Below are 19214 nucleotides of genomic sequence, written 5' to 3'. Positions count from 1 at the left end.
TACTGGATAGTGAGGAAACCTTAGGATCTGAGATGGATCTGTAGATTATGTATGTACCTTGTAGAGCCGAGAGGACCCATAAGATAGGGGAACTCACAGAGATTTAGTAATCTCACCCCATTCATCTTATTATTTTTCAGGTACCATGCAAGATCGAGTTTTGCTAGATGCTTGGATCAAGAGCTTTTGATCGGATGTCGTGAAGACCGTGCCTAATCTTTTCTTCCGCTGTGTATTAATATCTTTGTGTAGATATATTCATTGTATCCATCTTCAAGATGATTTTGAAATGTATACACTTATGTTATTATTCTTGACTTTTGTATGTACTCAGTACCAGTTATTAGTATTCAGATTCTAGACACATACTGGTAGGGTATTAAATATTGTGTATTTTCAATGCATTGAATATGTAATATTTTTTTATTATAAATGTTTAACCAATGTCTCTGGAGCACTCGTTAGCATGACCCATAAAATTATACTATTAAAACATTATAATTATTTATATCTATAAATTAGAGTTCTAATAAAAGTCAAAAATCATTAATAATAAAAGTTCTTTATATTCATTATTTTTTATTTCTATATGTATTTATCTCTTTTGTCTAATAATATAATGATCAAAAATTTATATTTAAAATTTGTATATATAGAATATTGTGGGTTTGAACTCCATCTCTATTAAGGATTTTTTGCAAGATATAAAATATATAAAATAATAAAAAATATTAAAATATCACATAAATAATATTAATTATAAACTTTGAATTTAAATTATGATATTAGTGTTTAATTTAATAATATTAAAATTTATTAATTTAATTAATTTTTTATATAAATAATAAATATATATTTTGTTAATGTAAAAAAAAACTCATAATGTCAATTTACCACCCTCTTCTATCTGTGTTACTTTATGGCTATGTTTGGATATCTAAAAGTCAACGGAGCAGAATGGAGTGAAGCGGAGTGGAACGAAAATACTATTTTATTGTTTGGAAATTTTAGTACGGAACAAAGTAAGTTGTTTATTCCGCCCAAATCGAAGGTAAGAAAAATGGTAGTAAGTGATAGAATGAAATGGAATCTGTACCACTCTATTCCGTTCCGTTCCATCCATTTTTAAACTATTCAAATAATAAAATATCATTTTATTTCATCTCATTTCACTCCGTTCTATTCGGCTCCATCAATCCAAACAAAAATTTTAAGTAGTTAAAATTAAGTCAAAATCTTTAAAAAATTTAACATCTATGACCGTATTAACGCATTTCAATTAAATTTAATGATAAATTATTTTCATTATGAAACAATTTATTGGATACATCAAATTAAAAAATATAATAAAAAATGGATTGTGGTTTCCTTCTAGATAAGTCCAAGTTGTAGTGATCACAAGAATAGAATCCTTTTCTGTCACATGGATGCAGTCACCAAAGATCTCAAGTGTGAAAGTGATTTTGAAATAAATAATGTCGGCCAGATAGCTCCATCTTTTAATAAAGGAATAACCCTTTATTATTAATTTAACCAAATTTGAATAATTTTAAGTCGGTTGAAATTAGCAAGAGCATCTTATTTAATTTTTAAAAGTTTAATTATATATTTAAGCATCGAGTTACTTTTGGCTTCATTATCAATTAGTAAATTATAAACTTTAGCCACTGCCTTTTAACTTAATTTTTTTTGGTTTTAAGGTTGATAATATAAGTTATAAATATTATATATTTGAGTGTTTGAGTAAAATATTAATTGTAATATTTAAATATTTGATTTGATGATATGGAAAATCGACTATTTTAAAGAAATATAAAATGTATTTGAAAGTATTATGATTGATGAAGGTCATTTCTTCGGGACCTTCATTCAATGAAGGGTAGTTTCTTTATCATTAGAATTGAGGAGGTTGGATTTATACTCGAAAGTAGAGATCGTCTCATGCGTTTTTGTTCCTTCTAATGCTCAATCTTAAATGTTATAATATTATATATTGAGATACATATTATGAACTCTTATTTTAATAGAGATTTGGATGGTCTTAAAAATGTGATTCCATATTTTGACCCAAATAATTTTACTAGTAATGACATCGTCCTTTCTAAAGTACAACGTGTTTTGACGAGTGTTATTGAACATAGGCGTAAAGTTTGATATGACCACAAAACAAAAATTAATTTTTAGCTGTTAGTAGGTAGAACATGCTCAAAATTTTCTCGTAACTATTTCTATTGATGGGTTAAGTCAACACATGTCACCGATAAAGTACCATATATTGTCTTATAATTCTCTTATTTCTAATTGATGGAGTTTTCCCTGTTTATTACAATATGTGTTTGGATACTGTTTCAGACTGACTATAAGATCCAGAAAACAAAGGTTTAGTAACAAAGCAAGAAGGTACCGTGTAAGGATAAGTAAGTTCTTTTTCTCCGTCTCGCAAAGTACCTCTCACGAGGATATCATGCCAGTCTCTCAAAATCAATCCAACGGCTGGTTGCATTCCACATCGTTCGACGCGTATTCAATTACCAATCATCTCCCAAATTTAAAGAGGAGAACGCCACAATCTAGGTGTTCCTACAGAATAATATTGGTAACTTCTCGTGATGTGGGTCGGAAGAGGTCGTAGTGAAGTTTGTGTTTCACGTTTTTGGATTGCTTGCCCCTCTTGGAGAGATGATGATTCTATTTATAATATTTTCCCATTATGGTATAACTTCCGTGATTTATAACCATGAGTATTATCTCCTTATTCCGTGGACAATCGTACAGATACTCAGTGTCGTTAATACAATCATAATTGCATATTGAAGGACAATGTCTTTTGGCGGATTAGGGGAGTTCGATCCACTAAAAACCTGGCGGGTTGATATTTGACCCATATTTGGACGACCTTGTGGGTACCCACATTGGCGGCTTGATCAAGCGATTTTGCTGACCTCGAACCACGTAGGAGCGGTTTCACCTCGGTCGAGCTCAAGATACTTTCCTATTAGTCCATGGCTCCCGAGCACAAGGCGTGAGAGGTGAAACGCTTAAGTCAAATCGTCTTTCTATTTCTGAAAGTACATAGCCCCCAAGCGTGAGGCGTGGAAGGACAAAGCGCTTATGTCAAATCGCCTTCCCATTTCTGAAAGTACATAACCCCCAAGTGCAAGGCATGGAAGAGTAAAACGCTTAAGTTAAGTCGCCCTTTAATTTTAGGCGTGGAGGGGCAAAGCGCTTAAGTAAAATTGCAGTAAAATTATCTTCCCGTTTCTGAAAGTAGTGGTACATAGCCCCAAATGTGAGGCGTAGAGTAGCGAAACACTATAGAAAATAAAAATAAAAATATAGCTACTAGATTTTACAACTAGAAAGAGATGCAATATAATTCAACAAAGAAAACCCAATAATCAAAGATAAAGAAGCAAGTTGGCATGTGCCAATTGAGACAAAATATGAGATAACATTACCCCATGTCGCTGCATGATTTGCGATTGCTGCTAGCAATAATCTCATTCACATTTCTTTTTTCTTCACACACCCCAATAATTTTCCCTAGATTTTTCCTAAGTGGGACCATCACAAAGCTATTAAAAAAAATTATTGTTGTGTAATAATCCAAATTCATTAATCATAGCATTCTAAAGGAGGAAACATATTTACAATACTCTATAATATTATTGGTGGTTTTTTTTTAAATCATGATAAGAGATGTCGACAACTTTGTTTTTAAGTGCAAAAATAATCATTTTTTTAATCTTTAGCTTTGCATGAGAAAATGACTTTGCAACTGTGGACTTGTTTGTAATGATATTTTTTAAACAAAATATGTAGTTTAAATATTAAAATAAAAATTATAGTAATATTAGTTTTTGTTTTTTTCAATAATGTTTTTGAAATAATTTTAGAGTGTCTTATTTAACTTTATGTGATTCTTAAAAACAAATAATTATACTAATTTTAAAAAAAAATACTATTTAATAAAATTATTTAAATTCTCGCTAAGCCATTTTAATCGATAACTGAGTAGAAACATCACTTATAAGGATGAAAATTCGAAAAAGTGTAAATTCTTAATAATTAAATTATTTGACAAAAAAATTACTTAATAATTATAATTAATGAAATAGCTAAGTAGATGACTATTAATAAATAAAAATATAATTATAAAAAGTTATAATAAATATTATAGTAAAACTATAAAAAAATTATTTCGGGACAAAAAATTAAATAAAACACTTTTATAAGTGGAGAAAATAAATAATGTGTGTGTGTATATATATATATATATATATATATATATATATATATATATATATTAAAAAAATGTATAGTAGAGAATATTTATAAAACATAAAATTGATATCGTTGGCTTGTCAAGATCAAATTTCTCTATTAATATAATTTACCCTTTTAATTTGTTTTACATGCTTTACTTTTAAATTCTCTCTCTCTCTCTTTTTTTTTATCTAAATAGTATACCCCACCATGAAGAGTTAGGCATATGATAATGATATAGTTGGAAACTATTGACTCACAAGCCCAACTCCCATCTATATCTCTCTATATAATATCTAGATTCTTATTCTAACAAATCACAACCAAACCTCAAAACAAAACTTGTTTTGTTCTCTCTATATACCAAACCAAATCTCAACCTCAAACATGGCAACAATGTTCACTCTTCTTTTCCTTCTAATTTCTCTTCTCTCTATAGCAACATCAACACCAACAAGTTTCATCAAATCCTCATGTAGCACAACACAATACCCAACACTTTGTGTTCAATCTCTCTCTGTCTATGCTTCAACAATCCAACAAGACCCTCACCAACTAGTCCAAACAGCTCTATCCCTTAGTCTCAACAAAACTCAATCCACAAAAGGCTTTGTCACAATGTGCAAGAGCTTCAAGAATCTCAAACCAAGAGAATATGCTGCTCTTCATGATTGTGCTGAGGAAATTAGTGATAGTGTTGATAGGCTTAGCCGTTCATTGAAAGAGCTTCAACTTTGTAAGATTAAGGGTCAAGATTTCAATTGGCATATAAGCAATGTTGAGACATGGGTTAGCTCAGCTTTGACTGATGAAAGCACTTGTGGTGATGGATTTAGTGGAAAAGCACTTGATGGAAAAATCAAAGCCTCTATTAGATCTAGAATGGTTAATGTTGCTCAAGTTACTAGTAATGCTCTTTCACTTATAAATCAATATGCTGCTAATCACTAGGTAGAAATTAATTAAACACTAGGAATCAAAGGTTTTGCTTTTAAGGTTGTTGAGAATGCCTTTAATGTGGTTGGTTCCTTTTTTGTTTTGTTTTAATTTATGTTGTGTGTAATGTGTAATTACATATATAATTATATATATAATAATATGGAACTTTGTGATTATTTTTGTGTGAAATAGAGTTACTATTTTTGTTTTTACTTTCTTGTTTGCAACTTTCTTTGATGATGAGATGTATGAAAATGTTGAGGAATTTTTTCCTATCTCTACCTCAACCTTATTAGGCGTGTCAAGTTGTTTTGAGTTATTTGGCTTGTTGTGACATGTGACACAAACACCTCTACTAGAATCGTTTATTTCGAAAATTTGAGAATTAAAAAAATATTTTTATAAATAACTTATTAATTTATGTTCTTGGAGCATATATTAGTTTTTTTTCTTAAATAAAAACTTCTTGATAGGTTTTGGTAAGTGAACCAAAAGGTCACCAAGAAGTACTTAGAGTGTAATTTATAAAATAGATAATAGTATCGAAAAGGGGTACATAGAGTGTATGGTTTATAGTTGATCTTCATTTGAATCATTTACTTATCTTTGTGTGACATATACTTGACCCTATATTTACCTTCTAAGTATCATAATGGTTTAACAAAATAGTTATGCATAATTTCTTGTTTTACTTTATAGGCAATATTTCAAGCAAAATGTCTTTACTGTGTGTGATACATCTGACCTCTATTGGACTTTGGCGCACATGTTTTTGCCTGTTTGAATATTTCTCCAACATTTTATTCCATATTTATTTTCTTTTTAGCTCAATCGAAAGTGTGATTAAAAGTGTCTTATGTAAACCCTTTTAAATCCCCAATAATTTAAATAATATTTTCAGAATAAACATGCAAATAAGAGCGTTACAACTACTTCATATAAAACAAAACATAGGTCATGCTATTCCGAAGAACATAAATAACTTCAACATGTTTTAAACACAGCGGAATACTTCATTCAACATGTTTTAAACACAGCAGAATACTTCATTCAGTTGAATAATCAAAACCATTGTCTACCATACTCTTGGCATAAACAATATTATTCAACAATAAAACCAAAACGAGAGTTAATATCCAACTCTAAAAAATACAAACGTTCCCCAATGTTACAAGACCAGAGCATGACACGACTCTAAAACAAGCCTACGAGCTATCCTCACCAAGGCAAGTACGGCTACGCTTCAATCTGAAAAATAACAACAGTAAGGGTGAGTCTCTTTCACAATTAAACAATGTTATCAGCTCATAAACGATAAAACATCAACAGTATAATATTCACCCAATATCAAATATATTCAGATTATACACACATCCACTAATCACAATCATTAATCAACACACCATATTATAACATTGGAACACTTCCATTCATGTTATAATGATTCATACACCTAATGCAATGCAACTATATGCATGTGGTACCAATCATGGGTTTCACCCATCTCACCGATCCACCATCATCAAGGATACAACTACTTCTCTCACTAATTCCACACAATGGGAATTAGCTACCACTGATCCCTCTCCATCTGGATACAGTCAACATATGATTCAAACAAATGCATGCCTCATCTATCACATGCAAATCACCAATTTAATCATATGCACAACATTGTCATAATTCAACTCATCACACAACATAATGACAATCACACAATCCAAAATCGAGTACCAAGTACAACAACCCAACACAACAACAACAAAGGGTTACGTCATCACCATATCACGTAAACACACATCCATCACAATTCACCATCTCAACAAAATATACCGGGTTTTTAAAATAAAATGAGCTACTGCTCTTTAAGTTATTTAATTAAATAGAGGATAAAATTATTGATCCAACACCCAAAACGGCACCCAAATCGGACTTACGGTCTGAAAGTTAGAAACTTTTAAAGTTAAGTGAAATTTAAGAAAAATCTATGGAACCCGGTTCCTCCCTATGTGGGAACCGGTTCCTGAAATCCTTCAGAAACACATTTCTGGTTTTTGTACCAGGAACCGAGTCGTCCCTACGTGGGAACCGGTTCCTGCGGTTCAGAAAATACACCCTTCCTGAATTTTGTACTGGAACCCGGGTCTTCACCAGACAAAACCCGATTCCTGCGTGAACAGTAGCAGAAAATCACAATTTTATGACTTTTGTTCATTCCTACTTTCACTATCAACACCAAATACGAACCCACACATTATAGTGACCAATTTTCATAGTTTTCATGATTCTAACACAACAACAATGCAATATAACTATCATCCATCAATTATAACAAACCAATTACATCATATTCATCAAATTGAACCTAATTGCTCAAAACCCCAACCTAGAATCTATTCTCTATCGAATCAATAACATACGATATCAATCCTATCATCTACGACCCGATAATAGAGGTTAATTGGAAGAGTCCCCCCTTACCTTAGCTTAGTTCTTGGACTCTTCCTCTTTCTCTGTTTCTGAAATTTCACGTTCTTGCTCCTTTCTCCTCTTTTGCTCTTTTCTCCTTCTATTTCCAATTTTCCTCTTTTCCTTCTTTTATGAAAAATAAAAATCAACTTTAGTATAAGACCTCATAACTAACACCCATCCTTTTACTAAACACTACATTGGCCCAATAACACTCATCCCATAATTCTTCAAATTTTTATTTAATCACCACATAAGTTAGTAAATCCAAATAATTAAATTAAAAATTCAATTAAATTAATCTACGTATGTTTGGTAAAGATTCTGGTAAATCTTAATTATGTATGAAAACAATTTAATTGGATTTGGTTTTATAAAAGATTTAGATTTGGTTTTAATGGGAAATATTGATCTTGTACTTTTTGTATTCAACTAGTTTTGTCAAAACTTTATTGGGTTTTTCGACTGCATCAAGGTTTCTATTTAAGGAGAAGACTCTCCTTGTTTAAAGACTCATCTCCTAAAGATTTTAGTGTGTTGTATTCTCTTTCTATTGAGTTTTGTATTTGTGTTGTAATACGCTATTTTTGAATGTATTTCTTATTTTAGAAGGATAGAGTATTTGGTATGTAATTGTGAGAAAAAAGAAAGGTATGTGTTCATAGTTAAATCCAAAATGAAAGGTAAGAAATTTGTTGTGAGCAAAAAGAAAGTTGTGACAAAAAATAATAAAAGAAGCTTTGGGAAAAAATCCACTGTTGAGAAGAACAAAAAGTAAAATGAGAAAAGAAACAAAGTTGTTGCAAAGATAAAGCCAATTGTAGAATAGAAAAGCTTAGTAGTAAAAACAAAGAAGGTTGATGCTTCCCCTGAGAAGAATACCTAAAAAGGTGGTTGGTGATAAGAAAATACCTAAAAATATCTCGGTTGTTCTCTTAGATAATGTCTCTTTTCATTTTGAAGAGAGCGTGGCCAACTGGAAATATTTTTTCCTTCAAAGGTTTGATCCTGAAATAGAACTATCTAATAATACTAAGAATTGCAACGAGATCTTGGAACTCCTTAATGGTGCCTAGGTTCTGAAAATGGTGATGAATATTGATCCCTTTTATCTGAAACAAGTAGAAGAGTTTATTCTCAACCTTCCTAAAGGGTTTAATGATGTTGGGATCAGTGACTACAAGTAGGTGCATGTACGAGTTTAGTGATTCACCTTCTCGCCTACAATTATAAATGGTTACCTTGGTATAGGAGATTGATGACAGTCCCATCTCTAAAGACTATAGAGAAAGAAATCACAAGGAATATGCATGATGATTGGACATCTAAAGGCCTATTGGTTTCTTTAAACCTTAGCGTGAAATATGCAATTATGTACAAGATAAGTCTTGCAAACTAAGCTCTTCCTCCTGAGGATCAAGTATTACTCCCAGTCTAGGTAGTTTGTTATATCAAATAGGCATTAGTGCTACTTTCGATTTTGGTGATTATGTCTTTAAACAAGTGGTTAAGAATGCTTAATCTTAGATGGTTAAACTTCCTATTGAGTTCCCCTCTTTAGTATTTGATATATTCATTGGTACTGCTCCTGGATTGTTAAATTTAATTTATAAAATGTTTGCTAGGAAACATGTTCCTGACATTACGTTTCCCAATGTCCTTGGATTGATGAATCCGGTCTAGCGGTTGATAAAGATATTATTGATGTGTCTCCTATGTCTAGACCTGTGAGCGGCCACATTCTCAAGGCTCTTATACATAAGGCTAAGGCTCTGCATGAAATTATCGTCACATCCACTACAAGGAAAGGTGTTTGTGAAGGCATTATTAAAATATTAAGTCTGCAAGCTGCTGGTGGTGCTTCATCTCAAGGTGCCATTCTAGATGTTGGAAAAGTTTTTAGAACAATAGATTAAGATGAAGACATGTGAAGGGTTAAAGAGGAATCTAGTGTTGAGGACGGGTATAAAGCTGCTTAAGATGATGATTTCTTTACTTCATCTCAATGATTTGTATGGTGGTTTGATGGCTTATTGGTTATTTTGATAACTATTTTTGTTTTTGTTTTGTCTGGATTTGGTTTTTTCTTGTTGAATTTGTATGTTCTAATCTGGATGATCTGTTTTTCTGACAGTGATCTCTTGCCTTTGTCTCTCTCATTACTACGGAAAACCCCTTACACAACGGTTGGAAAAGCGTTACCGTCACGCGTGCCATATTGTTGTTAAGTAGGGTGTAGTTATAAGTTTGTTGTTTCCACCACGTTCTGGAAACCGTTATTGTAAGGCTGGGCGTGCATCACATATCACAACAATTATTCTTATAAATCATTGTGATATATACACATAGGTACTAGGTTCGAAACCCAACATCCTCAAAAAATTGAAAACATAAATTATTTTGATCACGGTTACAATAGATAACCATTGTTGAAAGTACCCAAAGTTTATCTTATAATGTGTAGATTGCTTGTTTTTCCAAACACCTCACTAAAGAAATACAAGCATTCAAATTGATGAAGAAGTCTATAATTTAAAAATTAACTATTCTTGAAAACCAACATAAGCAAACGATTATTTTTTGATTGCATGCGTCTCATCGCTCATTTCATGCTCTTTTAATTACATATAGAGTGTGGTTTATTGGTCTAACTCCTTTGATACATCGTTATCTTCGATTATAGTTCAATTTCAATAACAATAAGGCATTGGATAATCAACCTCGTCTTCATCAATTATCATCGTAATTTTTATGATGATAGATCATCATAAAAATTACGATTTTAAGTGTTGATGACGAGGTAGATTATCCAATTAATTCTTGTTATTGAAATTTATCTATAATCGAAGATAGCAATGTATCGAAGGAGTCAGGTCATTATACCATATTCTATATGTAAAAGAGCATGAAGTGAAAGATAAGACACAGGAATTTTGGAAAACATTGATTGATATAAGTTGGTTTTCAAATATAACTTAATTTGAAGATTATAAGTATCTATGTCAATTTAAATGAATATATTTTAAGTGATGGTTGGTGAAACAAACAATCTACATAGAATAGAATAAATTCAACCTAACCTTCTTGCTCTGAGAACATTAATCAACAATAATATACAAAACAGTTATCAACAAAACAACATCATACAACAAAACCAATTATGAGGTTCATCTAGGTTGTGAAGCTATGAAAAATAAATATAAGGAGTAAGAAGTTTACACAAAAACTTCATAATTCTTATATTTCTTCTCATAGTTTTTTCAAACTAGATAAAGTTTGTTGCTGTTGTTTCTTCATTTACTTTTCTTGTGACTTAACAATGTACACCCTCTGTTCTCTTTTATAAGCAAATTTTACTTTTTACATTCATTCAATAAATGATGTATTTATACCATATATCTTTTATAGACTAGATACATCATTTATTCAATGAATCTAAAAACTTTAATTTTTCTTATAATAAGGAATGAAGGGAGTATTTTTCTTTTTTTGAGTCCTACAAACACCATGAAAGTTATCAAGATGTGAAACCACAAACTTAGTTTTAAATAACAAATACATGCAACAAAATAAAAACCACTAACAACTTACATCATCAATGGATGTACATTAAGTCATGGAACTGTAACAAAGTATAAAGTTCATATTGTTTGTGAATCTATGAAGAAGTACAAGGTGGGTGAAGTTTTCAACATAAATTCATACTTCTTTTACTTTATTCCTGTTAAGGTTGTGAAGACGAATCTAAAAAAAAAGAAAACATTCAACAAGATGTAACAAAATATATAATCAGAAGCTATATAACAAGAACATGGAAGAAGAAGAATAATACCTTATGTATGAAGAACAAGAATCACGGTTAATGACGAAGAAGAAGAGATAAAATGGGTGCTAGGATTTACCTGCGAAGGATACGATGCTACTGTAAAAAAGTGAGAGTTAAATCGCTTATATATGGGTATTTTACAACGGTTAAAACTATCAATTGTAGTGATAGCCCTTTTATTATTTATTGAAAAATAAATAAAAAAGAAAAGGTGCGTTTTAACGTCAAAGGAATACAATATTTAAGGGCACTGAGGTTCGAACCCATGAAAGTTTCATTTTATCACCACAGTTAAATCATCCACCGTTATTATATGCTAAAAAAATTTAATAAGAAAAGAAAAAATTTGTTAGCGCATCAGTTTAGATATGTCACCACGGTATATAGATAAACTGTGGTGACTTTGGCATTGTCGTATGCGCGTTTTGTAATAGTGTCTTAAGGAAAATAAGAGGAGATATAGCACATTTTGTGCCATTATGTTATTTGCGTTTCTAGTTATTCCATATGATCTGTGTTATATCTGTGCGCTTGTGATATGATCTTGCAGATTGTGCGTAACATCTTTGATATATGTCTTTATGTATTTCATATTTGATCAGAAAGAATATGCGTATGAATGTGTATACCATCTTTGTTTTGCTTAAAAAATAGCCAAGGGGGAGTTTGTTATTACACTCAATTTGCTAATTTTTAGGAAACATGTTATGGAAGATGTCATGACTTTGTGTGAAATATCATGTCTCTGTTTGACTCTGGCGCATATGTTTTGTCTACTTGAATATCGCTTAAGAGTTTTGTTCCATATTTGTTTCCCTTTTTGCTCAATTAGAAGTGTAATTAAAAGTGTGTTATTTGGAATAAATGTTTAATCCGCATTTGTTTGATAAGTATTCTAGTAAATCTTAACTTTTTCTGAAAAAGATTTAATTGGATTTGATTTTATAAAGGGAAAAAATCTCTTATTCACTTGCAACTGCAAATTCTGTGAATACTCAACTTATTACAAAATAGGGGTTACTCCCTCTCTTTATAGTTTTAGGTTTACTTTCTCCCTAAGTCAAAGCCTAATACATAAAAGCCCAAAATACCTATTTTAGACCCAAGTCAAAATATTGTGTGAAGCTGTCTGCTTCGACACTTAGACAACTACATACAACTCGGCAGACCAAGCTTTTTGACACACCTTATGTCAAACGACATCTTACTTCGACACAAAGAATTATAATTTAACAACGAGTACATTAGAAAGTCAATTGTTTTAGCTCGTTATTTATCTCTTTGTATGCATAATGCCATTATACTTTCTTTTCCCCCTTTTATCATCAACACAAAGCTTTTGAAAAGGAAAAACATGAAAACATGCATGTTAAAAAAGATTGAAAATTTATCAAATAAATGTGACAAAACATAAATAATACGGAAAAGGAGAAATTTTTCATTGAAATTGGATTTCATTACAACAAAAACTCTCATTTGGTAAAAAAAACATAAAAAATGAACTTGCTAAAATAACCACCAACTACACAAACATCACAAAAGTAAGTAATTTTGTGTATCATATCCATAGGGACAAGTGTGGTATAATCATTTAACAATTTTTATAATTTTAAGGGAAGTGATTTGAAATATGTTTGTTTTATAAAACTAAAACTGAAATGAGAGTAGATGAAAATGTTTGGACAAATGACTCCAAACAGATATTTTCACAGAAAATCTCACAAACCAAACACCAACTTCTCAAAAGTGATATTCCACATGAGATAAAAAAATTATTTCACAAATTACAATATTAAACTTACACAAAAATACACAAGAAAACCTCTATGATATTTTTTACTCTTAAAGCACTAAGCCTATTTTAGTAAAATGAAAGAAATGAGAAGAAAAGGGGGATATAGTGAAAAAGTATGTCAAAACTCGTTTTCTAGTGTGGATTAAAACTGAGGAGAACTCTCTATTTACAGGAGACAAATATGGCTCAAAAAGAAAAAATATCCATGAGATATTTAATTCTCATAATCGATTAAGTCATAGGTCTACTCGATTATGTGCGTCATAAAAACAACTATCCTATTTTTCAAAAAGTTACAACGACTAGTGTCCTAATCTATTAGGAGTGTTATCAATCAATTATGATGTTTTAAACTTGCTCTAATCAATTGAATAAGGGCCTTAATTGATTAGGAAGTGTATTAAGCCTCCTAAATATTTAGGAACACCCTTTTTCAATCCCAAAATCACATTGATAGTCCCTCTAAGGGCTTTAAATATTTTTATTAACTAGAGAGGTTAAAAACACTTTTAGGTGAGTAATTTAGGAATTAATCTAATATCTTTTACAAAATTATGATCACTAAGACACAAACCATACGATTTTTCACACTTCATCTCTTTTACAAAATCTGAAGCTTTAAGATTACTTGCTTGATACATCAATGGTTTATCACTTCATCTTGGACTTGACTAGTTCTATTTAATGAGGTTTCATAAGGCTTCTTGAAAGACACCATCATCATAGAGATTGCTTGGCTAAAGATCATCAGATATTCCACCAAACGTCACTTAAAATTAGGTGTTGTCCTTAAGAGATTTTATTTGACAACTTGATCTCTAGAGGATAACAACTTGATCATTACTTCATATCAAGATTTCATCTAATAGTGTTGTCATAATCAAAATCATATAAGTCACCTGATTGTTGCATACATTATACCTGCAAGCACATATATCCATATAATCCCTCTTTTTAATGAGTGAAGGACATCTATCAGGGAGGTGGATATACAAAGAATAAAGTAAAGGGTTGGAGTGGTTAAACTCCCCCTAACAAATATAGAGAGTTTACCTTACTCTCTTGGAGAATATGCTTCACCCCTTTTGGTATCACGAGAAAGATAGGAAAAAAGATAAAGTGATATAATACATCCAAGCACATAGATCAAGAGGTATGAAAGGAAATAACATATATACTCATTAAAAGAAATAATTTATTAATTGTAAATAGAATTCAAATACAAAAGGAAAAGTGAAAAAACAAAGAAGAAGAAATGAAGCAAAATAATAAGCGATAACTACTTTGAATCCTCATCATCGTCACTAAAAAAAACATGAGGTAATTGAGATCCATTCTAAGCAAACAACCGTTATAGGAAGTTGATCTTCTTGTCAGTCATTTTCTTCCCCTTGATGAGAGTGTTGAGAAGAGCTTATATAGGAGTAGTTTGAGGGATCTCATAATCAAAGTACTCAAAAATTGAAGGATCTCCTTGCTAAGGTGGACTTGGTAACTTAAGGAAACTTCCTCTTCCTTAGGAGGCTTGTGAGAAAACACACTTTTAGTAATCATTACTTACATTTTACTTATTGCATTATTCTCTGTCCCAGTATAATCTTTGTCTGATTCTTCATCTTCAAGGTTGAAGCCATAATACTCCAATATTTTTGTTATCATACCACCATATGGTAAACATAAAGTATTTATCTTGCTCTACATAATATGATGGATCACCACACTAGCCCAATATGTTTCTACTTTATTAGTAAGTAACCAAACCACAACAACATTGTTTTTGGTTAGTTTACCAAAGTTATATTTACATTGGTATAAGAATATTGGTTTCCACATAATGAATTAGTCGAATATGTAGGTGTACTTTGCCAACCATGATGGGAAAGTGAATACAATAGTTTGGATTTTCTAGGAAGGAGACAACAACAAAGACATAAGAAAAATCATTACATCTTTCTTCATCAGCTTTATAAATACAACTAATACAAGGAAGATTGCAAATCTATGCGAAATCTTCAAGAGATAGTTTGATTGGTTGTTTTCGTATCTCTCTGGTGATAAATGTATCTGTATAGTTGAGTTTGGAGTAGAACATCTTGATCAACGTAGGAAAATTCTTAGTGTTTCTTCATCAAAGAGCTTTAAAAATTCACACTCTTCAAAGACCTTTTCTTCCAAGTAGTAAGAATGAAGAATCTACTTTATTGCATAATATCTATTATACATATCTTCTTGATCTTGTGATGAAAAGGTATTTGAGAAGTAAGTTGGAGAAGAAATTTTTCTATATGGGATAATCCTTTTCGGAGCCATGATAATGATGAATATATCAATTAGTATTTGCGCACACATAAAGAAAATAAAAACAACAACAAGAAGAAAGCAAAAGATGGGATGAAGAAAAGAGAGGGTGAGATACCTATTTAAAGAATGCTTCTAATCAATTTTCCCTTATAATGATTAGAGGAGTTAATGTCATAAACCCTAATGATTGATTACTGGCGACACACACTTAAAGAGGTCATAATTGACAAGTCATTAGGTTTAGTTGATTATGAGGTGATATATTTGAATTTTAAAAACCTCTGATCGATTAGACTTATATGGTAATCAATTATGTATTATGTTTTCAGTCTCCTTGCACTTTTTGGGCCTTGGCATGCATTTAGGCTTTGTCATTTTTCTTGGAACCCATTTTCTTTCAACATTGCACCCCTTAGCTAAAATATTTCAATTTTTGCATGGCAATCTTGCTAAAATAAAATTTAGCTCAAACAAAAAAATATGCTAATGATAAAATAATGTTCACTAAACATAAATAAGACCATTTTCTAGAGAGTTAATCAGAGTTTTCTGATTTAATCTCTAACAAGTGTTTTACCCCAAAAATTTCAAGATATTTTGAGAAACTCTCCCTTATTAGGTAACGACTAACAACTGTTGATTTTTCCATTTCTAAAAATTGCTTGATACGAGAGTTGGCTAAAAAATTTTATGAGTGAAAAGATCATCAAGGATCCTCAGACTCTATAATCATTATAATCATCATGACTATTGGACATAACCATTAACACTGACAAGTCGAAACTTGATCAAACTTTGTTAGGATCATCAAACACCATCTTTCACTTTGTATACTTAGAGTGTAAACATGCTTTGAACAACTTTATTTAATTTTCATTTAGCTCCTTCAAAGCTGCAAAGTAATCCTGCAAAATAGATTAATTATTCATCTTTGGTACCTCTAGTGTTTCTGAGTCATGGAGCATTAGTGACTTTAAGAAATATAGAGTTATTTTCTTTAGAGTATTTTAAATCATTTAACTTGGAATAACAATATGGCTCCAAAGTGATGAGATTATCACATCAATTAAAGGTTAGATGGTTGGATTTCTTCCTAGCATGACAAATATTTCTAATTCCTAAGCCATTTTTATTATAAGAAGCTCTTTAACTACAATGAATTAGATCCAGCTTATCTTTATTCTTTAGTAAATTTTTATAAGCTTTCATGCAAGTTGGTTACTTTATTTTATAGAGATTCACATGTTTCACATTTTTGTAATGTTAAATATTCAATTTTAATGCTAGCAATTTCTTCACCCATTATTTTGTTATTTTCTAAAAATTCAATATATTTTTCAAAATCAACAATTCTCTTTTCTAATTTATCATTATCTCTATTGAAGTTAACACTTAACTTAAACATTTGATCATACGTTAAAAATGTTATCTCAGTATCATTGTGTTCTCTTGAAACGTAGAAGCACACATTCTTCATCAGATTCCCATCTTTGAGAAGATACTTCATGAGAGTCTTCTGACGTATTGTCGGAGATGTTGTTGAAGACATCTCTCCAAAATTTTCTTGAGGTTGTATCATCTTATCTTATGAATTTCCAAACGTTCTTTATGATCTTTTAAAGTTTCCACTTGATGAAACTTCTTCATATTTTCTTCTAAACAAAGCTTCTTCGTATGTTCTACTTTTTTTTTTTTTTAAACTTCTTTAAATCCTCTACTAGATGATGAATCTTTGGAATATTGTTCAGTTAAATTGTTCTTTCAACTTAGGTGTTCATCTATAATTTCTTTTTTCTGATGATGAACAAGATGATTCTTCTAATATTCTTGAAAAGATACAAGCAAGGACAAAGACTCATATTACCACACCCTTACAATATTTGTGTGTTATATTTATTTATTTATTTACAAAAGATTTATTAAATGCCGGATTTGTTGTTTTAACACTAAAAACACATTTGTATAAATTCCTCATGATATTTAGTGCCAACAACTTAAGTCATTGACAAAGACTCATAACAAACTCCTAACATGTTAGAAAAATCATTGTGTCCACACTTCCATGTACGTGTATGTAATACAAGAAAGCCGTTAATAAAACAGTTAATATTAATGCGTTTCAAACTAACACATTATAGAAAGTTATTTTGTCAAATAAGTACTTCATAGATGTATCCAGAGTTTGGTTATAACGCAAAACATAATTATTAAAATATATAGTAATAAAATTTATAGTGTCATGGCCTTTAGATAAGGCCAAGTTGCAGTGATCACGACCACAAGAATAGAATTACTTTTGTCACATGGCTTCAGTCACCAAAGATCTCAAGTGTGAAGTGTGAAAGTGATTTTTAAATACTAATTAATGTCGGTTAGATAGCTCCATCTTTTAATAAAGCAATAACCCTTTATTATTAATTTAACCAAATCTGAATAATTTCAAGTCGGTTGATATCAGCAAGAGCATCTTATTTAATTAAAAAGGTTAAATTACATTTTTGTTACTTTAGTTATTATTGAACTTTCTCTGAGTAGTGCTTGATTTTAAGTCTTTAGCATGACTTACCTCAAAACATTCATAAAAGGTTCATGATCATCTTCACCCTAGATGAGTTATCACAAATTTAATGATTCATATTATGGCTAAGTTATTTTAAAAAGTCTACTGCTCTATAAGAATTTATTTTAAAAAGTCTCTAACTTTGATATTTCCCGCACATTTGTTATAATTGGAGCAGAATGATCAGTAACTGAAAGGTTGGAGTCTCAACTAGAGGAGGTTTTTGTTCTAGCGAAGGGAGAGGAACCATTACTCCTAGAATCACTAGTGGCGTATAAACATGTTTCGAATCAGCTTACAAAGAAGCTAGATCACAAGGGAGAAAATATTATACTTGCTGGGTATCATTCAACAAGTGGTTACAAACTTTATGATGTAGTAAACAAGAGAAGCCTAATAAGTAGAGACTTGATTTTTGATGAAGTAAAGGACTGGAAGCAGGTTGTAACTGATTACCAGCCAGTTGTAATCGGTTACCACAATATTGGAATTGTTTTTGCAGTGTTTGGAAGGCCAATAATTGCATCTGATGAAGTCCAGGTGGACGAAAATGTAAAAAGATCAACAAAGCAAAGAGGCATTGCCTGTAAGATTACAAATTGTGAGATGTTCCCAGAAAATTAAGTATGATAATGGTGATCTTGTTCATTTTGCGCTCACGGTTGAATGCGAACAAGTAAATATGGAGGAGGCCTTGAGTGATCTAAAATGGATATGTGAAATGAAGGAGGAGCTGGAATCAATTTAAAAAATAAGGCATGTGAACTAGTGGAATTACCTCAAGGATAAAAGTCAATTGGTGTGCAATGGATTTATAAAGTGAAGGAAAAAACCAAAGGTGAAGCAATAAACTTTGAAGGCATAAGGATTCTTGCAAAATGACGAGATAGACTTTGAAGAAGTATTTGCACTAGTGGCTAAAATTGTAACCATTAGGCTAGTTATTGATATTGTAAATAACAATAATTAATCCATCTATCAAATGACCGTCAAATATGCATTTTCGAATGGTCCATTAGAAGAGGAGGTCTATGTCGCACAACCACTTGATTTTGTTG

General features: G+C 31.0%; 1 protein-coding gene across 1 annotated transcript; it reads left to right on the top strand.

Moving 5' to 3' along the window:
* Window positions 1-4568: 4568 nt before the first annotated feature.
* LOC131657327 (21 kDa protein-like) lies at window positions 4569-5381 on the top strand. The gene has a single exon (XM_058926738.1). The coding sequence runs from the start codon at window positions 4654-4656 to the stop codon at window positions 5215-5217; it is 564 nt and encodes a 187-aa protein (XP_058782721.1). The 5' UTR covers window positions 4569-4653; the 3' UTR covers window positions 5218-5381.
* Window positions 5382-19214: the final 13833 nt, after the last annotated feature.

This window comes from Vicia villosa, linkage group LG3, assembly GCF_029867415.1.
Source record: "Vicia villosa cultivar HV-30 ecotype Madison, WI linkage group LG3, Vvil1.0, whole genome shotgun sequence".
Classification (NCBI taxonomy): domain Eukaryota; kingdom Viridiplantae; phylum Streptophyta; class Magnoliopsida; order Fabales; family Fabaceae; genus Vicia; species Vicia villosa.
The sequence above is the reverse complement of the archived record's forward strand: the minus strand, read 5'-3'. Positions and strand labels throughout refer to the sequence as shown.